This window comes from Cornus florida, unplaced genomic scaffold (assembly GCF_030987335.1).
Source record: "Cornus florida cultivar Cherokee Brave unplaced genomic scaffold, ASM3098733v1 CherokeeBrave_3.0.0_Hap2_Chr10, whole genome shotgun sequence".
In the NCBI taxonomy this organism is placed as follows: Eukaryota; Viridiplantae; Streptophyta; class Magnoliopsida; order Cornales; family Cornaceae; genus Cornus; species Cornus florida.
This window is the reverse complement of record NW_026775580.1, coordinates 107,923,226-107,950,542: the sequence shown is the minus strand read 5'-3', so window position 1 is coordinate 107,950,542 and position 27,317 is coordinate 107,923,226. Positions and strand designations below refer to the sequence as shown.

At 36.1% G+C, this 27,317-nt stretch overlaps 1 protein-coding gene across 2 annotated transcripts in view; it reads right to left on the bottom strand.

The window, feature by feature from the left end:
* Positions 1-2,076: 2,076 nt before the first annotated feature.
* The window catches only part of LOC132276887 (L-arabinokinase-like), a 37,893-nt gene continuing 12,652 nt past the window's right edge, over positions 2,077-27,317 (bottom strand). For both annotated transcript variants that reach the window (XM_059778523.1, XM_059778522.1), the window contains 16 exons: positions 24,779-24,835; positions 21,984-22,144; positions 21,700-21,850; positions 19,721-19,804; positions 19,111-19,236; positions 16,560-16,690; positions 16,399-16,480; positions 15,678-15,765; positions 8,388-8,431; positions 8,179-8,274; positions 8,012-8,088; positions 6,165-6,383; positions 5,747-5,912; positions 4,007-4,078; positions 3,425-3,628; positions 2,077-2,375 (listed from right to left, as the gene is read on the bottom strand). In XM_059778523.1, coding sequence (XP_059634506.1) covers positions 2,256-2,375; positions 3,425-3,628; positions 4,007-4,078; positions 5,747-5,912; positions 6,165-6,383; positions 8,012-8,088; positions 8,179-8,274; positions 8,388-8,431; positions 15,678-15,765; positions 16,399-16,480; positions 16,560-16,690; positions 19,111-19,236; positions 19,721-19,804; positions 21,700-21,850; positions 21,984-22,144; positions 24,779-24,835 — 1,878 coding nt within the window. In that variant the 3' untranslated portion in view covers positions 2,077-2,255. The remainder of the gene's footprint in view (positions 2,376-3,424; positions 3,629-4,006; positions 4,079-5,746; positions 5,913-6,164; positions 6,384-8,011; positions 8,089-8,178; positions 8,275-8,387; positions 8,432-15,677; positions 15,766-16,398; positions 16,481-16,559; positions 16,691-19,110; positions 19,237-19,720; positions 19,805-21,699; positions 21,851-21,983; positions 22,145-24,778; positions 24,836-27,317) is intronic.

Below are 27,317 nucleotides of genomic sequence, written 5' to 3'. Positions count from 1 at the left end.
GGACTATAATTGTTGTTGGACGATATTTATTACTGTGACAAAAATAGGGATATTTGTAGAATAACTCAAAATAAAAAATGAACAAGCACATTCTAAACCTTAATTTATTTGCAGTGGAGTCAGACCATATATGGTCACCCTGACATGATTGAAAGGAAAGGAAAGGAAGCCACACACATAGAGGAATGTCTTTGGGTTGGCATTTACTAAGAGGATAAGCCAAACAGCATTAAATGCAAAAACACTTTGCCAACTCAAAGTTTATCCTTCGATTCAATGCCACAAGCCAGCTCATTACACCCATCCAATAATGCATGTGCCACTGATCTAGACAACCCCTAATTTAATGATAATGATAATAATAATAATAATAATAATAATTTAGAAAAATGGTGGGGTACCCTATGAATTAAGGGTCCTTGAGAAGTCAGGTCTATTAATTATATGGATTGGGCCTCTGATTTCCTCATTTTGAGATCCAAAACAGGGTGAGTTACATTAACTCTGTCTTGAGTTGTCTCTGTATACAACCTACAATAATGATAATGTGTGATGCAGACACATGGAAAATAACAATAGTCATCCATAATTGGATGGTCCAACTTCAATGCTCGGGCGTTGATCATGTGGAATGTCCTGGTCAAGCAAGCTAAAGTGAGTTTGATGTATCAACATTTATATATATATATATATATATATATAATGTTACGATGGTGGCAAGAATTATCCTTATGCAATGAATCATAAGGATAGAAGAAGTACAGATGTTAAAGCTTTGGAGACCATATAACCTTTTTGGGGAAAGGTATTGGGCCATAGTCTATAGAGCTCTGTAAAGAATAGGATGTTCCTAAAACCTACGTTATCATACCCTATATAAAGTCCCTTTGAAAAAGTGTTTGGATTCTAGGATTAAGTCCCTTTGAAAAAGTGTTTGGATTCTAGGATTTGGGACCAGTGTTTTGTTTGAATAACCACAAATTAGAAGTGGAGTCAACTCAGTGCTTGGGTGATTCTAATAGATATGACAGCAATTTGGATGGTGACAAATTTTAGGGTTTTGGTCATTGTTGTTGTACCATAATGGTTACGCATCTAAAGAGAGGGATGGGATTAAAGTTCGATACCTAACAATGGTCCAAATATATTTTAAAAGAATATATAATGGATTTGAAAATATTCACCATTTTAAAGTAGATAATTTGGAATAAAAACTAGAGCAAATGAAGCAACCCATGTAACAAAATAAAAACACACGCGCACACACGGTGCATATAAATAATTATTTAAAGATCATTTACAAATTGAGTTTAATTAGAATATTAAACAAATTCATGAATAATTCAGGAATTCTAAATTAAACTGTGAATTTGAAGTTCAAACATTTTATGCTAAAAAACAAGGATATTTTGAAATATTTGATAATTTTTGTCAATACAGAGTGACAATTTTGGACCTGTGTCCAACATAAAGACAGACAATTTTTGCAGGCTAGTCTCCCTAAGTTTCAAAGCCTAAATCTATCTATTGTAAGGCCCAAAACTATAAACCTTGTAAGTTATATATATATATATACATACACATATTTTCTGCTGTCTAACATATTGCTACTCAAAGAATAAACCTTAATTGAGAAATAGTGATGCTTCATAAATTACTTGATAGTCACAACTACAAACATGATGTACGTGATATGCTGCATTTAATCCAGGTAAAGGGAAGAATCTTAACAATCAACTTTTGTTCAACACAGTCCATTCTGTTCAGCGGTCGTAGCTATACAAGTTTTGCAAGAATCTTACAGCGTACCTACAAACAAATAAATAAATAAAGGGGAAAAAAAAAAGGAAGCTGAAAAAGAAGAAAAGAGTAAAAAGATGAAGGCAGTCAAGAAGGTTAAATGCAGATGTGTTCAGTGAAGGAGGGGGTTTAAATGGAAAGCCTTCGTTAGGGTTTGGGACAAAGTCGGTATTTTGTTTGGATTAACATCTTTTGGTGGAGTTGGATTTTTGGATATGTTCAACAACATGCTACCAAAATAAATCTCAACTGTTAATGAGTCTCCAAAACACAAAGTAAAAAAAGGAATAAATAGATGATTTTATTGAATGATGCTGAGTAGTGACAAAGAGTTTTGGATTTACATTGGATTTATTCCTCTTTTTCCAACTTGCATATGTTAAGAGCAACAAAAACATTAAATATTTAACATTTTATTACTCTACTTACATCACCTTAAAAGCAAAGATGCAAAATCAGTTTTGAAGCGTCCGCCGACGACGAATTTTTAGATATCCGAACTTTCCAGCACCTGGAGAAGAACCCTCAAATAAAAATGGCAAATAGCCGGTGGCTTCTTTGTATCTCCGCAGAATCTGGAGATCAAAAATCAAAGCTATTTGAGAATTTTGAAACGGAAAATATAATGACAAAAGAAAATTTTATTTAATTATTACTGCTACGTACTAATAGAGATGATGATCATAACTACCTCAAACTATAATATTACAAGAAACATCCTTTATTTAAAAATAATAACAATGTCCCGTTGAATAAGAGTGTCATTTGTCAACATGCTATTTACTTATAAATGAAGAATGCAGACATGCAAATTGCAGCTTCTCAAATCACATTTGGTAATCAGAACGAAGGGTTTTCGTGCATCCCATAGCTATTCGATTTTATAAAAGGTTAACATGGTTTCATTCCTCATGGAGATAACTTGAAATTTGACTAAGAATTCACTACTTTCTATTTCCCATTTCAACATTGAAGATGCATCAATGTCTTACCAACCATCTAACCCTTGTCCAAGTAATAGAGGGAATGCCAATAAAACGCAGATTAAGAACACATGATTAGCTAGATGGATTAATGGTGTAAGAGTCAATGTAATATGCTGCATTTAATCCAGGTAAAGAGAATAATTCTTAAATGGAGGGCAATATAGTGAGATATGAAAATAATTTCCAGTCATTCCAATATACACAACAAAAAGAGTTTTACTGATCATCAGCAACTTCAATCAGGGTTTTTGAAAAGGCAAAAGAGAAAATAAAAAAAATAAAAAACAAAGAAAAAAAGGAGAAGGAAAGGAAAAGTAAAGAGTGCACTAATCCAACGGTTCTAACATATTGTGAATTCATGATTTCAATAAAAGTTAGCATCTGTATGCAAAGAAGAAATCCAATACTAGAAAAAGCAAAATGCTATTTTTTTCCATACAAATATGGTTTATTCATACAAAATTCCATTTTTTAAAATTTAGAATATAAAAAAATATTAGACTACTAAAATTAATAACAGTAATAAAGGGCAAGGGAACCACTATTACTGACCCTGTACACCAAGGGAAAGCAAAAAAAAAAAAAATCTTTTTCTCTCATCTATTTTGACTCGAGTAATTAAAATTTATGAAAGCTACCTCAAAAATTTGTTCACTGCTTTTCAGACAATTCCTTCCAATAACACCAACTGTTCCACCAGAACCGCCACCTGTAATCTTTGCCCCATACAAAGTTCCATTTGCAGCTTTAGACAATTTAGAGTGCTGCATTTCTTGCACCAACTCTACCAACCTATCTGTCCCATCTGAGCCAAGACCACAAGCACTGTAGCTGTAATGACACTGCAAGATAATGGTCACATTAGTGAGAGTTAACATTTAAATGGGTGCTAAATTCAAGAAAACCTTGACCCCAGCTACTTAAGGTGGGCCATATAAATATTATTTCTTTTCTTTCTTTTTATTTTTATTTTTTTAATTAAGAAAATTCCTTTCCCACCAATCAGCTCTACCAATGCCATTAGGTATCAACATATTTAGAAAGTAGTTTATAATCAGTTAGTTTCCACATAAATAGATAAAGCTGAGAACCACACAACTAGATGAACACAAAGTTATGGTGAACAATGGGGATTTACAAAGAGTACTAGTTTCCTTCAGTAACTGCAAGTTTACATGGCATTCTTTCTTCAGAAACACCCGAAGGAAAGTAGCAAATACCTGATACATGAGTTCTCCAAGAGCAGAAAGTTGATCCTCTGAGGAAGAAGCAGTCAATAATGCTTTAAAAGCCTACACAGCAAGTTACTCAGATTTAAGTAAAAGGCTACCAATATCAGAACACATCGCAAGACTCATGACAAAATTCGTGATTAAGGTGGTGTCCTTGCAGGGTATAAGGCAAATACAAAGGCAATGATGTAGAATATAACCACATCTGGAGGACTTGAACTACAGAATGTTCCTTGACTGCCTCGCTAGAGTATAAAATAAATAAATAAATAAAAAATACTTAATGCCTAGCTATAGGTTCTGAAGATGACATTTAGAGTTTCACAAGTACCAATCATTAATGATTTCAACTCATTAGCATGTTTCTGGTTCAATATGGTAGCAATTTATACCTAGTGGCCAGTAAATTTTATCATTGGAGACACTTGATTTGTGAATGTGGTGATTTACAGTTGATTTATAGCAAATTAGCAATATGGCCAGACCTGTCTAACAAGTAAAATGTGAGGCAACAACATACAAACAAAAATGTTTTAGACAAAAGAATGTTCTACGAAACAGTTACAAGGCATAAGTACTAGGAAATAGAAACTATACATGAGCGCATTCAGAAAACTCTGTCAGTAGCCTAGAACAACAGTTTTTCAATAGTGTTCAGTCTGGTCCTGTCAGAGTTGCTACTGATAGAATAGCATGTATTTTGGTCAGAGTTGCTGCAGATAAAAAATGTACAACCCAAACCCATCCTCTTCATAACAAAATAGAAAACCAAATACTGAACCTCACCCATTTGTTAGAGAGGTTACATCAAAGCTAGAGTTTTAGAAACCAGACTTGGTATTATAGATGAAAGGAGCCAGTTTATTGGCCGACCATCAAATTGAGCAGGGACATCACAACAATTGGATTGAAAAACATTGTAAATTTTCCAATGGAACCATAAAACTTCAAACCCAAACCTCTGGTGTGGGGACATTGCTCTGGCTCGTAGGTTCCCTCTGGGACATTGCTCTACCCAAATTCATATTAAAATCGGAATTTCTTTTAAAACTTGAATTTCTAATCCTGAAGAAATTTTATTCTTTGTTCTCATCAATTTATTTTATTTTTTCAAAATAAAAATTCCAAATTAGATCTCGACAAAAATGATATTCCAAATACATCAACAATTTTTGTATTATGTTCGGATGAATGTATATTGTACGAAGTCAAAAATAGATAATGGTCGGATAATTTTTTGACTTGAGAATATGTCAAAAGTGATACCAACTGTATTTCATTTCAATGTTACCAAAACCATCTATTATATTACAAGAAATAAATAATAATTAAACCAAACAAAAAATTAAACAGGACTCTTACAGTGCATAGCACGGATTCATGAAATTGATTACATTTTCTTAATTCACATAAGATGGTGTAGAATGCATTCATTGCAAGAAATGTTTCAAAGGTGCATTGAAATTTCATAAAGCAATTTTTCACAGGAACAAAAGATTAACATCTGAGTTCTGTGCAGCCATTAACAAAAAAGGGTGATGAATTGCATTATTGAAAGTATTTGTGACATATCTATCATATAGAGGTCTGCTTGAAAACCCATAGCTAGACGGAACATTCACACGAGAGAGAGAGAGAGACGCACAAACTCGTGAAGTAGATATATATATTATGTATCAAATAAAAGTTTGAGGCTTCAAACATATTATTGGCTATCGATTTACTAACCTGGACACGGAAGTTCTCATAAATAGGATGCCTAGTGGATGCACTCACTGCATAGTTGCGCTTCTTATCAATTACCGTGACTGAATCATTGTGATCAATATACCTTTCCAAGAATTTTTCGCCAAGAAATGATTCTGGAAGCTTCTTTGCATAACAACCTTCGTATCTGAAATATGAGAAAAAAAAGCAGTAGGAAAATGACCCTTAATTGCATTTATGTTGACAAAACATTAAATTTGATACCAGGTTGGGGAAAAATTAAGATAGGAGAGATTCTGTTGCATCAACCTTTGCAGTTTGACAGTTTTCATTCATCTCACTTCAAATAATTTTACATGTTGATATGAAATCATCCAGAAAGGTGGCAAAATAACTACTGAAAAAAAATAGTTTGCAGACTGGAGAAGAACAACAATACCTATGTGGTGAGAGGTTGCATAAGTAATCTAATGAAGCTTCAGTTTCAAGTAGTTCACGGCCTTCCGCGTCCATTTCGTCAGAGTTTATCGCGTTCACTTGCTGCTGAGAGCTATTATTTGACAATGAGCTGGACAACAGCTCAGATGCGGCAGACTTCATTATCTTCCTACCCATGAAGGCACCTATTCTTACTGATCCATAATCTGCACCGCCAACACTGAAGTGCACCCAGAAGAATGCTTGGATGAGTTAGACGGTATATATATGGAGCATTACTACAGTTTGAACTGCAGAAAGGAAGGGAAACCAAAATAAAACCACTAAGTAACCATAAACCGTATAAGAGTTTAGATGTAGACTTCATGTTCAACCTTCACTAAAGGTTAAGGTTCACAGACAAGCATGGTTTATAAACCTCACGGAAGAGGATTTGTTAGGCAAGGGAAGGTGAAAGATTATAAGGTTCTACTTGAGGGAAGGCCTTAGCGCAACGGTAAGGTACTACTGTGACCTAGAGGTCAGGGGTTCGAAACAGGAAACAGCCTTTCCACATGTAGAGGTAAAAAGGCTGAGTACAGCAAACCCTCCCCAGACTCTGCAGTGGCAGGAGCCTTGTGCACTGGGCTAGCCCTTTTTAGTTTCTTTCGGTGGTTGCAATAGACACTAAAAAAGATGTGAAATCTCAGGACCATGTTTGGCAGGTTACGAGGCAGTCCAGATGTGCTCACTCTGTGTTTGTTTTATTAAATTATTATACTCTTGTTCTTTAAAGGAATTTCCATTCTCTCGCTGCATTGCAGCTCTTTACCCCTTTGATAAAATTGTTTTATAAGAAAGAAGTGTTCATCCAGATTGCAATATCCTCAGATAAGATTTAAGCAAAATGGCACAAAAATTAGAGCTTTATGGGAGCTTCAACCATTAAAAAGGTAAATGATGCTGACTGCTCATTGAATACTATTCAATACTTATGATGGTGTTCATGGATATAAGTGATATGCATTGAAGTATTGGCCCACCCTGGTATATCCAATTGTTATGCTTGCATCTAAGCGTTAGATTTGAACGAGAATTCGGTTCAATATTGTTGATACTCGGCACCAGCTTTCTAACTGAAGTTTCATCTTCCATTTTCTCTGCCAATTGAAAATGTTAAATCACTTTGTAACTAAGGCCCAGAAAGTTAAATTTTCCCCATTTTAAAAGTAAAATTTGACTTCCTTGGTATTGTTAGATAGGAGGCGCAGGATTTAATAATATAGCAATATAGGAGACAATCATAGGAGTGCAAATGTTTGAACAATTTTAATCAATGGAAAGTACAAAACGGAACAATGCTCTCGTCATTTCTTCTTCTACAGTTCTATTGATTGTGACATTTCACTCCTATCAATCTTCCTAGCCCCTCCTTTCCACTTATGACTAATTGAAATGCATAAAGTGTAGTTTCAAAATGCCGGACTCAAATATGCAGTGTTTACTGTTTACTGACTCGCTTACTGTTTGTTGAAAACAACCATATATTGTAAAACTAATTTACAAATTATATAAAAAAGTTTCACACCAACAAAAAATGTAAAATAAGTTCTCTCTCTCTTTATGCTAAACCTAACTAGCAACTTTTATTTTCCTTGTAACATTAGAACATGTAATCTGCATTGCATGCTATAAACTACAACTAACAGCCCATTTTCAAACACCTTTCTAGCTTATTCCCCTTGTAGACACACTGACTCAACTTCCTTAACTATAATATTTAAAGCACGGTAACTTAATGTTGTCACGAGATTTCATAATGAATATCAATAAAAAGCAAAGTCGCAAACAAAAACAGAGAAATCATACCTGTGTCGTATTCCTGAATCAATTCCCCAAAATCGTATGTGGGAAGGGATTTCCACAAGTCCTAATACCTCTGCAGGCTGCACAGAGATACAAGAAAATTGCACCTTTAACCTCATACATGTTAACCTATCTTGAATGGGACCTTCAGGATCTGGGATTATGCTTACCTGGCACACCATTGCAAGAAGTTTATTTGCTTCACCACATGCTGAAGCCATCTGGTCCATCACACCACAAGGAGCTCCAACAATGTGATTCTCTACCTATAGCAAGTTATTGTAAGATAATGCTATTCCAGTAACTGGCACGTGGATTTTAAGAATGAAAACCAAAATCAGGAAAGAGGAAACGGAAAAGGGTGGTTCCAGAAGTATGCCTTTTGGCAAAGCAAAGCAAGATCTCTAGGGGCAATGTTCAACCCTGCAAGTACAGAGGTAAATAATTAGAAGCATAATTGCTTAAAGCAACAGTGAAACATGCTTTTATACTTGGAGAAATTAATCGAGCCATGGTTAATAATTTAATGAGTAAGATTCCAGTGTATCAGAAATGAAGTAAGATTTATTTGACAATGCATAAAAACCAAAATGTAGTGAAATACAAAGTAAAATCAAAAGACAAATCAGTAAAGTGTTATCCTATTCAATTGTGTTTGCTTCAAGCTTTTCAATTTGCCATTCAGCATTGTTAAATTTGCAGTTAAATCATATACTGACTTCTCCCTTTCCAATAGAAGTTACATCACATCATCCACTCATCATTGCATCACCTTAAAATTCAACAATGTCATTTCTCATTGATCTTCATTAGATATTACATAACCATGGTGGCCATCTTCAACAATTTTCTCTCATCTTGTTGTCAAATGACACTACCCCCAACTTCTGAGACATACATTATTATATTAAATATACCTTCCCTTCTCTTTGCTATCATCCATCATAACAATGCTTCATAGCCATCACCTGTTGCTCCATACACATGGCTAGTATTGGTTTTTCATTTTCTGCTCTTGTATAGTCTGCATGTAAAGTGGCTGCACCAACCCTTCTTTAGCACGGCTGGTCTTATACAATAATTATACAGCATACCAAAAGCACTCTTCTACTTCATCCACCAAACTCTAATTTTTTTGGCTAACAACCCACTTAATCTCTCCCTCATCATAGATAACTATACCAAGAATATCACTATCTATATTGTGGTGAAATGAATTCAATTATATTGAATCTGTTAATTTTTACAAGAGCCTCTGTTGGGCTATATATAAGAAATTACAGAGAAAAATCAGCAACAAATTAAATTTTGAAAACCTTATAATCAGGAATCCCTGATTCTCTATCAATCAAATCCCTAAACTCTAGGAAACAAATATTTACACAATTCTAGTGCTAACCTACCACTAATCAAGGAGACTAACTCATATTTTTCCACACTCGTCAACCATTCCCAGCTTGGAAATAATTTCTTGGAAGATAACACGGTTGAGCCCCTTTGTAAGAACATCTGCCATTTGACCTCCCGTGGGAACGTATGGTGTGCAAATTAATCCGCTTTCTAGTTTTTCCTTGATAAAATGCCTGTCTATCTCGATGTGCTTAGTTCGGTCGTGTTGCACTGGATTATGTGCAATGTTGATTGCTGATTTATTGTCACAATAGAGTCTCATTGGCCCACTCCATTTAATCTTCAAGTCTTCCAGTATAATCTTCAGCCATAACAACTCACAGGCACCTTGTGCCATTGCTCTAAACTCGGCTTCTGCACTTGACCGGGCTACAACATTTTGCTTCTTGCTTCGCCATGTTACCAAATTGCCTCCAAGGAATGTATAATAACCTGAAGTAGACCTCCAATCCATAGGGGACCCTGCGTAATCTGCATCTGTGTAGGCTTCAAGGACAAGCTCAGATTTTCTCTTGAACATTATCCCCTTCCCAGGATTAGCTTTCAAGTAATGAAGCACACGGTAGGCAGCTTGAAGATGAATCTCCTTAGGGTCATGCATGAATTGGCTGATGACGCTAACATAATATTCTATGTCCAGCCGGGTGTGGGCAAGATAAATGAGTTTTCCAACTAATCCCTGGTGCATCTCTCTATCTACTGCTTGATCTCCAATAGCCTCTCCAAGTCTATGGATCGGCTCTATAGGTGTTGCAGTTGGTTTGCTTGTGAGCATTCCTATTTCCTTAAGAAGACGGATGACATACTTTTTCTGCGAGATGAAAATACCTTGTCTAGAATGAGCCACTTCTATCCCTAGAAAATACTTCAATCTCCCCAAATCTTTTATCTCGAATTCTTTGATCAAACATTGTTTCAAGGCTTGCTTCTCCTTCTCATATTTCCAGTCATAATTATGTCGACTATTAAGGCCGTGACTTTCCCTGAAAGTGAGTGTTTGATGAAAAGAGTGTGATCTCCCTGACTCTGCTTATATCCTGTAGCTAACGTCACCTTAGTAAATCTCCCAAACCAGGCACGGGGCGATTGTTTTAAACCGTATAAGGCATTCCTTAACTTGCATACCTTGTTCCCTTTAACTCCTCCAAATCCTGGCGGGTCCTGGCGGGATGCTCATATAGATTTCTTCTTCCAGGTCACCATGTAGAAAGGCGTTCTTCACATCGTACTGCTGTAATTCCCAATTAAAATTGGCTGCTAATGACAACAAGATCCTCACAGTGTTCATTTTTTCAACTAGAGCGAAGGTCTCTTGGTAATCAACTCCATATGTCTGAGTGTACCCCTTAGCAACTAGCCTTGCTTTGTAGAGCTCTAATGATCCATCAACCTTATATTTCAAGGCAAAAGCCCACTTACACCCTACTGCCTTCTTTTCTTTAGGTAGATCAACCACCTCCCAAGTCCCATTTTTTTCCAATGCGTCCATCTCAACTCTCATTGCTTTCCTCCATTCTTCATTGGATAATGCCTCAGATAAAGTGTTTGGAATAGAGATTTCATTTAGACTCGTGAGAAAACTTCTATAGGCTGGTGAGAATTTCTTTAAGGATACATAATGAGATAGAGGGTATAATGGTCATTTGGTACACTACAGTTCCTTTCCTCAAGGCTATGGGCAAATCTTGGTCAGTTATTTGAGGTCCAGGAAGCTGGTGTTCTATAAGTGGAGTAGGTTCAGATACCGTTACCCCATTCTCAGGAGTCAGGTTGGAGGTTTGGGCCTACACCGGATCAGGAGCTGGACCTTGCTTCCTGGAGTACACCTTTCCTTTCCTATACCGTACGTGATTGATCAAGAGTCATATTATCCGTCACAGGAGACACAACAGGAGACATAGGTGACAAAACAGGAGATTCAGGCTCAGGTACTGAGTTTGATTGAGTGTTTGATACAGGTAAGAGAGATGGTGAACAAGGCGAAGACGGTAAAACGAGCTGGAAAAAATCCTTATCTTCCATGATAAACGACTCCCCTTGAAGATAAGGTTCAATAAAATACAGTTTCCCTTCCGCAAATGTGACATCAGCTGAGAGATAAAGTTTCCTTGTAGGAGGATGAAAACATTTGTTACCTTTTTGTGTGGACGAGTATCCTACAAACACACACTTAATGGCTCTAGGATCTAATTTGCCCCGGTTGTTGCTATGGACATGAACAAATGAAGTGCACCCAAATATCCTAGGGGTAAGGTTGTTTATGGCACTAAGGTCAGGGTAGAATTTAGAAAGGGCTTCCATTGGACTTCTTGACCCTAAAACCCATGAAGAAAGTCTGTTTATGATATAAGCAGATGTAAGTATTGCTTCCCCCCAATAGTGTTTTGGTACATTTTGATGAAACAAGAGTGCTCTAGTAGTGTTTAGGAGATGACCGTTTTTCCTTTCGGCTACTCCGTTTTGTTGTGGAGTATTAATGCAAGATGACTCATGAATAATTCCTTCCTTTTAAAAGAAGGGTGACCAGACTTGATTGAAGTAATCCCTCGCATTATCAGACCTAAACTTCTTTATTTTGGTACCAAACTGATTGCAGATGGAAATGGAGAAAGATATTACTCACATCTGATTTGTTTTTGAGTAAAAATATCTAAGAGACTCTAGTGCAATCATCGATAAAGGACACAAACCACCGTGAACCAAAAACATTTGGGACTGTGGAGGGTCCCCATATATCACTGTGAAGTAAATAGAAAGGGGAGGAACTTCTTTTATTGCTAATGGGAAAAGCTACACGAGTGTGTTTTGCATACTCACAAATATCACAATGAAATGTCCCAATATTTAATCCCTTAAACAAAGAAGGAAACATGATTTTTAGAATTGCAAAAGAAGGATGTCCGAGACGAAAATGATGCAACCATATGACATCTTTATTGGAAGAAGAGAGAAACGAAGAGGATAAATTTGTCCTTATCATACTCGGAAGGCGCGGTGTCTCAAGGTAGTAAAGTCTTTCCTTTTCCTTAGCACGTCCAATCCTCCTCCCCGAATCTTGCTCCTGAAATTCACAGTAAAAAGGATAAAACGTAACATGACAATGTAAGCCTCTAGTAAGCTCTTGAAAGGACACAAGGTTGGCGGACAATTTAGGAACATGTAGAACATTTTTAAGAACAAGACTAGGGGCGATATGGATATCTCCTACACCAGCAACCGTAGTTGTGGTTCCATCAACAACAGTGATTTTCCTATTGCTAGGACATGGGGTATAAGTGCTGAACTGGTTTGAGGCATGTGTCATGTGGTCTGTGGCTCCCGAGTTTATGATCCACGAATCCACAAACAATTTATCAGAAACATTTAATCCAAAGGAGAATAAAGACTCACCTGAGAGGGCTAAAGAACAAACACCAGAAGATGGTTTCTCAAGGGTTCCCAGCAGGTTTCTTAACTTCTCTATTTCTTCACCGTCGAATCCTCCATATTCTTTTGCCTGGTCCTGACCCACCTGTGAGGTCATATGGGCTTGTCGTTGCTGCTGTCCTCCTTTGTTTCCCCATTCTCGGCTAGATGTGGGTGGTTTCCCGTGTAATTTCCAGCAACGATCCCTGGTATGTCGCAACTTTTTACAGTATGTACACCAAAGATTATCTCGGTTTGCCCCCTTTGATAATTCCGCCTTTCCATGTTCAGCATTTTGCAGTTGTTCTAGAGTGAAACCTCGTTTGTTGTCACCAGAGACTACGAGTGCTGAGCTGTCAATTGAATGAGGTCCAAGCATGATTCCTCTCCGACTCTCTTCAGCCCGAATCAATGAAATCACCTCATTAAGAGATGGTACCTCCTCCTTGCCCAAAATTTGAATTCTGACTTGATCAAATTCAGAGTTTAGGCCAGCGAGAAAATCATAAACTTGATCTTTTTCAATGAATTTTTTGATAATTACAGTGCATTCGCTGCACTTCAAATCAATCATCCGGTAGTAATCCAGTTCTTGCCACTGGTTTTGCAGAAAATTGGCACACTCAGTCACGGACTTGTTCCCCTGTTTTGTAGACGCTGTCTTTGTCTTGATCTTGTATACTTGCGCCGCATCACGAACCTTGGAGTAAGTCTAGTTGAGAGTGTCCCAGATGGCCTTCGCAGTTGGTAGGAACATGCATGTATCGTTGATTTCGGGTGTCATGGAATTCCACAACCAGGACATGACCATTAAGTCCTCCTCGTCCCACGCTTCGAAACCTGCATCACCTTTCTTTGGTCCCATTCCTAGCAAGTGACTTAATTTCCCTTTTCCTTTCAGAAAAGTTCGAACCAATTGAGACCATTTCAAGTAATTTCTTCCATTAAGTCGATATGCCGGTTGAATATTCTACAGTTCACTTGTGGAGCGCTGAACCTGCTCTTCCTCGGGTGTTGGGAAGGTTAAACAGTAGTTTCTGACATTCTTCAACAATCGGCTATGAAGACCGAAAAAAAGGGTTATACGACAATTGGCAAAAGAAATTGCCAAAGAATGACTGCGATGAAGGCAAGTCACAGAGAAAATTGGCTATGAAAGCCTGAATAGAAAAAAAAAAAAAAAAAAAAAAAAAAAGAAGACCGCTGAATTTTTTTTCCACAAAATCCAAGCCTTACGGCTCTTATGCCATGTGGTGAAATGAATTCAATTATATTGAATCTGTTAATTTTTACAAGAGCCTCTGTTGGTCAATATATAAGAAATTACAGTGAGAAAAATTAGCAACAAACTAAATTTTGAAAACCTTATAATCAGGAATCCCTGATTCTCTATCAATCAAATCCCTAAACTCTAGGAAACAAATATTTACACAATTCTAGTGCTAACCTACCACTAATCAAGGAGACTAACTCGTATTTTTCCACATATATCTCTTTGCCGCCGATCTTAACTACTTTCTCAATATTATTTTTTATTTTTACTGGGATTACATTGCATATATTCATTCATAGACCTACCAATTTTAAACCACCTTTGATTCTAAAGCATCTCTTTTTCATACTAATCAACAGGGACTCCTAACTTTAATTCTAGCTATCAAAACTTTATGAATAGCTACACCACAGCATCTCTTCTCAAGACATGTCCAAATATGATTTGTCTTTATTGGAAGGGTGAAAGTTTGGTATTGATCCAAGTAGAGATAGCATTTCTCTTCTGGATGATCAAGGAGTTCTCAAGAATCCAAAAATTCAGAGATATAGGTAGGAATTTATGAAACAAACAACAATTATTCAAATGTTTCAGGAGTCCATTGCTGAGAAAAGGCTAAGGAAACCTTGAACTAAACACCTACAGTGATGAATATGAGTGCAACTGAAATCCCTGGGGAATACATGCATATTGATAAAAACATTCACTAAAGCTCAATCACTGCCCGGATGAAACCACATGGCCAAAAGAAACCATAACCGGGAATAGGAGAGCTTGTCCCACTCATGAGTAAATTAGTGGCAGCTTCATTACACCGTAAATCCTTCTAGTCATATCCTGATAATAGGCAGAGAATAAACTGAACAGTCTTGAGCTATAAAGACAGTTATTCAAGCATTAGCACCGTATAAAAAAATTCATCCTAGAGTGACATCCCCACCCAAAAGTTAAGGCAATAATGTGAACAAGAGATGGTGCACGCGCATATTGGTAGCTGTAAAATATTCAATTTTACATTTAGTATAATTTTTTATTTATTTATAAATAATGGATAAGAATGAAATTTCAATACACAAAATTAAAAATTTGAGATGATGATGATATTATTGTGTCCCTTTTCCATTTGAAAATAATTTGTTCCTACCACTGCTGTCTCTAAGGATCTATTACTCAAAAAATTTCAATTGTCTTTCCAGGTTCTGCAACTTATTATTTGATTGTGTTTCTGCTAACTGATGTTGTGAGACTTTTTAACTTCATTGCCAATCCTTTTATTCTTTCAAGCTAAAGCCAAGTGTATTAGGCTTCTGTGATGGATGTTCAATCATAAATATAATCAAATGCCATTATCATACTATGTACTATTTATACTGCAGATGCAAAGCACACAAATTGTACATCAGTGAATAATTGACCTAAACTACAAAGATAAACTAAAGAAATCAAATTACGAGCTTGAAGGTTATACATCCATGAATTAACATTTAGAAGAGAAGTATGGCGATAGTGAACAGCTAAAGCTGACATATCGAGAATGTAAAATTTAAATGGATAGAAATTTAACATCTGAAAAATGTGTACCATGAGCAGAAGCAATGGCAGACATGGTGGCAACTTCAATTGCTGCAGAAGAAGATACACCTTTCCCCTCTGGAACCGCAGAAGAAACCTGGATGTTCAAGTTAATACATTGCATTAAGATGTTGCTAATCAATATTGAAAACCTTTGTGGAGGTTACACATTCATTCACTACGCTGGAAATCATAAAATTTCAAAGAGACAAAAATCATAGAGGTATCCAATACAAGGCAGCAGGTGGTGAAAATGATAGGGAGGTCTGAAGTGCCAAGAAAAAAAATAGTCGAGCTTTGTATTTCATGGTCTATGCTCCAACTGCCAGGTAAAAGATTCAGCGTATGTGCTAAGGAAAATTTTTGAACCTCCGAATCATACTGAAGACTCTACACAATCAACCATCATAAGGAATAATCTATTAATTATGTAACAGGCCAAGGGCACTAAAACATACAATGTTTTTTTAACTAAAACAAAATTTCAAAATAACTTCTACAGGAGAAGTTCGACTTGTATAAAGCTCTCTATTTAATCTCATGGAAACATATACAACAACAACAACAAACAAGCCTTTTTCCCAACTACTCGGGGATGGCTACATGAATCCTATGTTTGCATTCCACTCTATCTAAGGCCATATCCTAGTCAATCTCATGGAAACATATAAATGAGAAATTTTACATAAAGAAAGCATAAGATAAAATGAGAAAATAAAGAGAACCATACCAGTATGCTGATGCTATCCTCAAAATGGAATCCTAACTCAGTCATTAATACTAGAATCGTTCCAGCAATATATGCTGCCCACCTAAGAATGAGCCATATATATAACAACTTGTATATGTCACACTGAGAACCAAGAAATCCAAAAATAGGAAAAAGCTTACTTCTGGGATGGGTCTCGGGCAAAGTACTCTTGTGCCATCTTATATGATATTGGATGACCACCATCCATTAAATCTGACAAATCCATGTCAAATGTTGGTGCGCGATTACCTAACTCGGACCCAAATGATACCTGAGATGACCGAGTTGAAAATAACTTAGGTTGGAATTTGGTAATATAACGAGTACTATTTATGAGTATATGTGAATATATATGACAAATATAAATGAGTTCATGTGTGCTAAAGTCCAAGATCATAGATTAAGCCACAGAGTCATACTTGAAGCAGAAATAGAACAATCTTGTGGAGTATAGAACGAATTAGGAGTTCTTATAGTCCTCTATATCTTTATTTCTATAGCTCTACATCCTTCATTAATATGCTACAAAAAATTGTGTTTTCAAAAAGAAAATACTAAAAGCAATAAAAAAACTGTAATCTATTAAACCAATACATCCAGCATGTAAAATTTTCTCATATCAGAACAAAAGCAAGGAGAATGACGATGATGACGCTGAAGCCGTTGATGATGATCTGAACAAGCCGTGTAGAAGAGGAGTTCACTAGTTTGAGAAGTGGTAGATATGCAGTTACTATGAACCCTATAAATGTGATAATATTCTATGTATGAACTAATTTGAATTAGTTGAGCACAAACAGAGTGATATAAGATACACAATTATAAAAAATGTCTATAACTTTTAGAATTTCTGGCCATTTTCTCAAGCCTGTATTTTAATGGGAACAAAATTCAACTTTTTGGAAAGATTAAATACGAGTGAGGAAGAAGTAAAGAGAGAGACAACTAAAACCTCAATAGTGGAAAGCAAAAACCAAACTATCTAAATTAATTGGCAGCAATTCACTTTTGAGCTTGAAGATCTAGGTACCAAATCAGAGTAACAACCCAAGAACTTCGACCTTTCAAAAAAAAAAAAAAAAACCCAAGAACTTCGAAACATCGGTGATATAATTTTGACTTCTCTGTTCTAAAGCTATTCTAAAACACAACAACATAGCAACTTCGCCTCATCAGCCCTCTCAAAAATAGTCTTTGAGAAGACAAATGAGACTTGCTTCATGCTTTATGCCTTTATGGTAATCCCACAACCACTAAGTTGATTTCAGTTTACTTGAGACCATCAAAATGAAGCTTCACAAGGTCTGGGGAAGGAGTTTCTCGAGGGAGTGAATGAAAAGAGTGATGAGGACAGCCTCCCATTCTCTGGCAGTACATTTAAAAGATATATGTCAATAGATATTAGAAACTGAAGGTCAACAAGGGATTGACAATGTGATCTTGTTCTTGATGGTAACTACAAATTGAAGTTCCTCTACCCCTAGAAGATCAGATTGGTAGCACTACTCTAGAACCACAAAAGCCCAAAAACTAACTCAGAAAGGTCAATGTATACTCAAGTAATCCATCCCATGTTTTAAAGATGATTGCCTACAAGGCATAGCCACAATGTTACTAGAAGGGTCATAAAAGTTGCTAGTCAGTGTGAATACAAATGCAAGAACAAAGAGAATTCAGAGTTGTGGAACATAGTTCTTGTCTTCCCTACATTTGCGAACTTCCTTCAGATGAAGTTCTGACCATAGAAAAAAGAAAGAATGGATCTTGTGGAAGAATTTCTTGCAGAAGCAGATGATTGTATGGGTTTATTAGTTCAGGAAACCTGCCGCATCCAATAACATAAAGTGACCATGGACATGATAGCTCAGTTAATTTAGTACAGACTAATACAATTCTGTAAAAGCTTCTACTAATAGGATAATATGATAATGAAACCCTACTAACCAACAATTTGAGAGCTCAATTTAATATAATCTCAGCAGTTTATCAAAAACATTAATAAAACAAAAGAAAAATACTATATACTCCAAATGGTTATGTATAAAGTACCAAGAATGGTAATTTATGGCACTTTCTCGTAGTAAATTCAACACTGATGCTACACATACTGCAGCCCTCAAAGCTCCAGCAACCAATAACGCCGCAGCAGGCAAAAAAGCGTAAATAGGATGGGATAGTGTCCTTAATTTTGCAACTAACTAGGTATTAATCCTTTTATTTAAAGGAGTGCAGATTGAGAATATTAACCAAATCACGAAAAGAAAAAAAGTTAGCATATTATATCTAAAGAGTTATGGGGCAAAAAAAATTTTGTTTAAGCATCGGTTCAAACATAGCATTCCAACTATTGAGTGATAAAGCTGTCAGCTAGTCAGACCCTGGCCACCATTTTAGATTCCTTTAAGAATTTTACTCATTCTTCTTTGATTTCAACATTACAGTGTAAATCTCATAGTATAAGCTTCATTCTATTATTGTTGAATTCACAACATGCTCTTCATATTATCAAGTTTATGAAAAGTAAAACAGGCTTAACACCAAACCAAAGATAACAACAGTACGATGACAAATTATGCTAAAGAACCTACTTCAAGATCATGCTCTTCGCACTTTGCAACTAGGCACTAAAACTTAATAAGAAATTCCGTCAATAGGGAATACTATCAAATGAAATCCATGAACTTTACATACAATTTGAAGAACAGGAGTTGGTCCTTGTGCTTCAGTATGCTGCCTAGCCTTTGCATGCTTCCACAACTTCTGCTTGCTTGGATGAGTCCTCTGAACAGCAACATGGCACGCTTCTCTGATGGGCATCTTTGGAGGGAAAAAAGGAATGCACAAAAATGATCAGAATAGTGCAAAGGAAGTACATATAGTGCTTCATGAAATAACAAATGCTCTGTTTGGAACTAAGGATGAAAATTGTAAGGAAAGGTTGGAAGGATGGGATTCCTAGTGAAAGAAAGGGGCTTTCCTTTTTTTTGTTTATGGTTGAGTATCATCGACCTTTACATATTAAAAGAATTGTTTTCTTTGAAAGGCATATATACAGGAAAAGGTTTAACCCTTTGCTTCCTCCTTTCCTCTCCTTCTGGGAGGACAGAATACATAACTCAGAAGGGAAGGGCCTACACTGCTACCTTCCCTTCCCCATGCCTTTCCATCTTACCAAACCAGGAAATTCTATCCCACCTTCATCCCACTCGATTCTCCTACTGAACCAGCCACCAAGGGAAAGCGCAGTTGAAGAAAGCACCTATATGGACAAAAAAAATGAACCAGGAAAGAAAAGAAAAACCTGCAGAACAAGACTTCCTGAATAGTCTGCAATCCCTCCCATTACATCTAACCTCCCCGGTGCTCTTGCTATGAAAATCTCCTCCTGCAAAACCAGGTATGACAAGAAATGAATATTGAGAGCGCAAAAATTAATTAAATGCAGTAGTAAGGAGACTAAATAAGATCATGACGAAACATCCAAAGGAGAATCATGTTGAAATTTTGCATAGATCCCATATAACAAAATACTTTTCTCTAAGCAAAATGTATTCTACAGTAGGCCACGTTTTCATTTTGCATTCTCGAAAGGAAGCAATATATTAAATTCCTTTTTTCTTCACTTTTTGTTCAATCAAATCAAGGACCACCCTCACCAATCCCCTATTGGTGTGGCTATTGAAATTTAATTTTTTTAGTAGAGGCAGATTTGGAAAAATAAAATCTAAAACCCAATTCAGATTGAGGAAGAGGACAAGGTTCATCAGAACCTGCCACCACCTTAATTGGTGGACCAAGAACATGTTGTGAACTTCCCAACTCTTACACCCTTTGTCACACAGCGAAAACAAATAGAGGGTAAACCCTCAAACATCTGTCAAAGGAGTACAACTGAGAGTCTGGGGCCATGTTATTTCACTTTAAAACTCCTTTTGGTTTGACATATGATGGAGCCATATGAAAGAAGTATGATGTCAGGTGTTCACTTTTAGGATAAACAAATCTAAAAGAATACTATCATAAATTGTGTGTGTGACGAAGGCAAGGATGATGATGATAATATGTGTGTGTATTTACGTATACAAATACATAAATACATTATATATATATATATATATATATATATATATATATATATATGGGACAGGTATCTTACAACTAATCGGGATTAGGGATGGGTTGGGACCCTATTGTGGTGGAAGGGGGATCAGGGTGGGGGTTCAGCTACATGTGGTGGGTCAGGATGGGAACATTTGGTATCAAACCTGGCCTCCAGACATTCCTACTTGTGTGGCTGGAGGACTGGGAAAAAGTTCCATAACAGTTTTGATAATCATTATTGAAAATTTCCGCAAATTTTGATCAGGAAAAAAACCACTCCTCGTATCAGCCAATAATGGAACACTTGATAATTCCACCATGCTATATTTTTAAAAAAGTTTGAGACAAAATAGATATAATACATGGACTCAAATACATGTATCAGGTATGTATATATTATATCCCCAAATCCAAGAACATAATGATATGGCTAAAGGTTCACTTATTTTATAGGATAAAATGGTATATCCCATAGTCATATCCAAGTGTGCATCTAACACAGCTGCATGTTACATTTTCAAACATTTGATTATTTTATGTGAGTGTAGCTTTCAAATTGTAAACATCAGACAGTAATAGAATCTAGAAGTGCGTGCAAGCTCCCTTCCCCATTATGATTATTTCTCATTTTTAAGAATTGACTCGAATTTACTAAAACTTTAATTGTTTAAGAATGACAATAAGTTTTCCTTCAGCAAAGAAGGATAGTATACTTCCTGAGATCAATTGAGATGTGGCAAGAAATTCACATCGAAAGGTTTGAGAAAATCGCATTAACAAAATAGAGATTCAGATGGTTTCCATATGTAAAAATCGCTATAACAAAGTAGAAGTACACAGGATAGTGCTGTTGTAAAAAATGCTATGTGGTGCGGTTCTATATTATAACTTATACAATGACAGGTGTCTGTAATGGAATTTAACAACATTTTCACTATAGTTAAATGAATCTTCACATTTAAAAAGAAAACCTTTTAAAGTGTAAGAGATCTCCAGCTTATCTACGCATACTCATTCCATCTCCATTATAGTTCTAAGGCAAGCAAACCGTGGATATATTGGAATTTAAACATGAAAATTCAAATCATTTGATCTGATCTTTTCATTTAAACAGGCCTTGTATAATGAGTAAGACCCATTCAATAACATATCTTATTTAACTAGTTCAACTAAAAATACCTCCCAGTTGAACAGCGCACCAGCAGCCATGTGCTCCCGCATTTGGTGCTTACTGTGGTCAGAATCTAGTTCTGCCAAGCTCTTTAAGAAACTCATTGTATCTGAGAGACCCTGAAGATCTCCATGAAGAATTTCAAAGTCTACAGTGCATCTGCAAAAATAATTAAATAAAAAAGAAACAGAGAATGAGAATTTTCACACAACTTTGAATGAATATAGAAAACAGAAACAAAACAATAGCCCATAAGAAGAGCAAAGAATATAAATAGAAATAAAGAACTCACTCTTCTGTAAGAGTGCTTTTTCCAATTGTTTCATCAGTATGAAAACCAAGTTCATTTTGTGCAAGACTATACCAATCCGGCACAAAAGCATCTCTACCAGGAGCTCTTTGCAGTTGATAACCAAGTATGATTGCATCCCGCAACCTCCTTGCTCCACTAATCTACATCCAGAAAGAGATATGCAAATGAAACCTTAACTGAATAACCTATTTTCAAGAATGCAGTGTTTAGAACTTGATATAGATGACATCACGATGTTTCCTTATAGGTAGCAAAATTAGTGTCAACTGATTTATCAAGTAAATGCTAAGACTTATAAACAAAGAAGGGGCAGTGAATTGCTTAAATATTGATTATGTAAAATAACACCAGGCTACCATCTACTTTAGTGGCAGCACATCAGAAGTCTTATAATTTTTCAATAAAAAGCTGTGAACAAAGGAGATGCAAAATCTTTTCCATGTATCATGTTTGATACACACCCCCACAAAAATTAGACAGCATTTGGATAAAACCTTGGAAGTTATTTTATTACTTTCTGAAGAGAAAGTAAAAGAAGGCATATCGTTGTTTTTCTTGATGCAGAAAATGATAGCCACTAACAACTGAAATTTTTACTTTCCCTTGCACTAGTTGCAGCACTGTCAACGACAAATCAACTTTCAGGCCATAAAAAATAAAAAATAAAACCTGATACCAGAACAATAAATAGTGACATCACCAGGACAAACTCCACCAGCAATCTATCAATGGCAAAACATAATTACAGAAACCATTTCCTCCACCAAACACAATCCTACCCCTTCCAGTGCCCATTGACGCCACTACAGCTGCATTATCCACCACCTCCATTACAACCAGCCTTACCTGCTACAAAACCCAACAAGGCCATGAATAACACCTTCACCACTCTCCATTTCCGCGGCAGCATATCATCTATCACCAATATTATATCATCATCATCATCCTTGCCATAATCCCATATGAATGGGGCCGGCCACATGAATTTTCTCTGTCCAAGCTACTCTATTACATGCCATTGCACCTACCAGATTTAACTTTTTAAAGTCATTTTGAATAAACCTCATCCCATGTTATTTTAGGTCACCCTCCCTGTCTTTTACCTTCTATTACAACTAGTCTTCCTTGTTTGACAGGCGCGTCTCTAGGTCTCCGATGTGTGTCCAAACCATTAATAAGCCTACTATCTCGGAATTTCTCACCAATGGGCGCTACACCTAATTTTTCTCGCACACTTTCTATAGTGCCCCTACCTTTCCTAGTTGCTCCACTCAGCCACCTTAACATTCTCATTTCTACTACATGAAGACGTTGTTCGTGTTTCTTTTTTAGGGCCCAACACTCCACGCCATACAACATAGTTGGTCTAATAACGGTCCTATAATTGTCCTTTCTAACTTATGTGTAATTCTCTTATCACATAAAATCCCACTAGCTTGTCTCCGTGTTGTCCAACCCGCTCCAATTCTACTAGTTACATCACTATCTATCTCGCCAACTTTTTGTATTATCAATTCTAGATAAGGAAAGTGGTTATTTTGAGTAATATTTTGGTTTTGGAGTGCTATCATTATATTCTCAATGTCCAATTTTTTTTTATCAAATTTACAGTCCATATAATCAATTTTAGTTCGACTAATTCTCAAATCTTTTGAATCTAGAGCATTTCTCCACGTTTCTAGCTTTATTTCTAAGTTCTTTTTGGATGTATCCAAGAGCACTACATCATCGGCAAACATCATGCACCATGGAATCTCGTTTTTGGAGTTCAATTGTCATTTCATCTAAAGATTATTGCAAATAAATATGGGCTTAACACCGATCCTTGGCACAATCCTACATGTATGGAAAACTTGCTAGTGTCACCACACGTAGTATGTACTTTAGTTTTTTCTTCATATACAAATCTTGGATACTTTTAATGGTTTGTAAGGGAATTTGTTTTCTTTGTAAGCCCACCAAATTATATCTCTTGGATCCTTATTGTACCCTTTTTCTAAGTCTATAAAAACCATATGTAAGTCTTGTTGCTTACTCCTACATCCTTCAACTAATTGTTTAAGAAGGTATATAGCCCACATTGTTGATCTCCTTGGCATGAATCCGAATTGGTTATCAAACATTGTGGATTCTTTCCTTAGTCTTTGTTCTATTACAGTTTCCTTCCTTAGTTGCCACAAGTTTTGTAGCACCACTATTATATCCCAATCATTATATTATGCTCATGCCAGCTTCCCAATTTTTATTGACATGGTATTTCATAGGGGCACTTTACTAACATGTTAAATAAGTTCTAGACAAATTTGATCTAAACAAAAAGGAGTATATATACTTTCTTGCTGATAAGAGTTTCAAAAGTTGATAGGCACACAATATGGTTGAGACTTCTATAAATTTGAAATTTACATCATAGTGGCATGTTGACAAGCAGAATCCCATGTCCAAAATTGGGGATGTGAGTTAATATTTGAAATAAAGCTTCTCTAATAGCAATATGGACTTATAATAAAATGCTAACCAAAAATTATAAACACTTCATGGTTCACAGATAGATGATAAGCAAAAATACTTGACAAGTCACAAATAGTTACTAAAATTTTTCATCTCAATCATGAGAGCAAATTTGCAGTTTTAACTTGGCTAATAAGAGAACCCGAATGAGTACCTTATGAAAAGTTTTGTAGGAGAGATAAACCACCGACAAAGACACAAGCACATGCACACAATGAAGATTATGAAATATTTAATGAGTTAGTAGTACAAAAAATATTCACCTGATCGAAGCCATGATTTTTTCCACTGGCTGTATCCTGAAGTACGCGAGCAGCCATCTGAAATTTAAAGAGTTAGCAAAAAGCGTATTTTATCAATAAAGACATGGATGGAAATAGATAGGCGGAGGACTTATTATCAATCTATAATGCAATGAGAAACAAAATGCTGAAGACCACAGGAACATCAGAAATACAAGTTTTAAGAGAGAGAAAATTAAGGGCTTCAATTTTCTGATAACAGGGCAGAAGGGATTCTAGAATTTTTTTTTGTGTGTGAATGTAGTAGCTTCAGTTTCCGTTGTACTTAGATGAGGACAACCGAAAGAAACAGCCAAATCAATGTATAAGCAAAAGCCCTAAAAAATCTCTTAGGACATTAAATAAGAGATCCTATCAACAGCAATTGCTAAAGGAATTATAGAAATGGATCTAAATGTCATTTGGCACATTATTCAAAACATAAGCTCTAATGGTTGTTGTCTAAATATCAAGTGCAGCAAGGCATTGAGGATTTTTTTCGGTGCAAGATAATATTTATCTCCAATCTGATTGGAAAGTCATTGATAAGCCAAATATGCATCTCTCATTCAACGAAGAATGATTCCTTTGCATCAAAAGCACAGAGAGAAGTTGCAATGCATTGACGGGATCAGGAAATTTGAAAGCCTATTGATACTGACATAATTCATTTCAATTTATCTGGTCCTTCAGGATATTGACACATTAGCATATTAAATCCCAAAAGTGCCAAGGAGAATACAAAGCAATTAAAGGAAGACTAAGTTCAATATACCATCTGCCTTCATAGAGAAGATTTCATATCTACTTCAGAAATTACCCTTCTAGAATTGAAAAAGGGAAAGAAAAACAAACTGAAGTTTTTGGCAAGCCAAAACAAGGCTTTATATAAAGATAACAGCTGCCATATTTAGGGTTTTAGGTTTTAGAGGCCAGAAATGCTGTGACCAAATTATGTTCAATACTACATTTGGAGTAATAGACTATGGGATTAGGTAAACTCAAAGTCAAAGTATTCAATAATTTAAATCAAAACCAACAACAAATTCCAGAATAGTGAAATAGGGAACATTAAAACTACCGATTTGCTCATTTATATCATATGAATTGCATAGTAATTTTTCACCAATCAAATTGTAAAATTTCACCTACCAAAAAAAGAAGTAAAATTTCCCAATATCTAAAAACCTAAATAAGGAAGAGGAATATAAGAAAGATGGAGGAGAAGAAGAAATGAAAAGAAATATGAAAATAACAAGAGAAAAGAAGAAGAGGGTGGGTTTGGGTTTGTTGAGTAGGAGCTTTCGTTGCAAGTAGTCCGTTAAATGAGTTTAGGGGTTTTGAAGGGCTTTGCTGTCCTCATAACCAAACAAGCAATAATGGATGGAATGGAGCAATGCTATCCATCCACGTAAGCTCTAATGTCTTATGATAGATAGATATGCTATGGTTTGATTCCGTGACACATTGTCTGTCATGTATTAGTATTATACACTCTCACTCGTCTTATGAGAATTGTCACTTGTGGGTTTTGCCTTCCTCTCTATCCATATCCATATACATATCCATATGGTCAGTACGATTATGTAGTACCCAATAAAGCTTTCCACTGTTTGTTTGGAATGAAAGTGTTTGTTTATGGAGGCTCCTCTATTTCCTTAGAATAGGAGGAATTTACATTTTCATTCTTAATCAAAGCAAGGTTAAATTTTCAGTCCGCAAACTCAATTAGATTGGGAACATCAAAACCAAATCCGAAATAAGAAAATCAGCATCTTCACTGGGTTTCTTTTTCTTTATCAGCATCTTCTCCAGAGAAAATCGGCAGTCCATTAGTACAACAGGAAGGAAGAATAAGGAGGAGAAAGGGGCTTACTAGTGAGTCAGACTCATCCAGTGGGTTCCTCTCCTCTGCCACAAGAATGGTTTGTTTACACAAGTAAGAAAATGAGCGGAATATAAGGGAAACCCCATAATGAGATGCAGCTCCAGGGAATAAGTGAGTGGTTATTCCTCAACGCATATAGACCATCACAGTGTAATCCACAAAGGGACATGCTATGTCCTTCCAAGTAACAGCTGAAAGTACACTCCAATCGGCAACATGACTTGTGCAAAAGAAAAGGTTGTAACCCAGTAGCCTGCAATTCCGATCGCGACATGATTGCAACCCGTCCCAACATAACATAGGTGAGGATTACTTTGTAATACATGTCTTCTGTACGACGCGCAAAACGTCAAAATGAAAAGAAGTAATAGAAAGAACCCCACTTATCGCACTTCAAGATATCATGATATGATGTTGCATGCACAATGTAATATCCATTGCAACCTTCTTGTGACCACAAGATTTCGCATCATGGTCCAAAATAGATGCATGATGGGTTTGGTTAAACACTCATTCAGGTCGGATAAGTGAAGGTGTCTATGTTGCAATCCCAAAAGTGTGGTCTCTGCTCACTTTACTACTATAACTGCTTTAACTGAAATGTCATAGAGAAGAATGTGTGGCAAGCTCAAT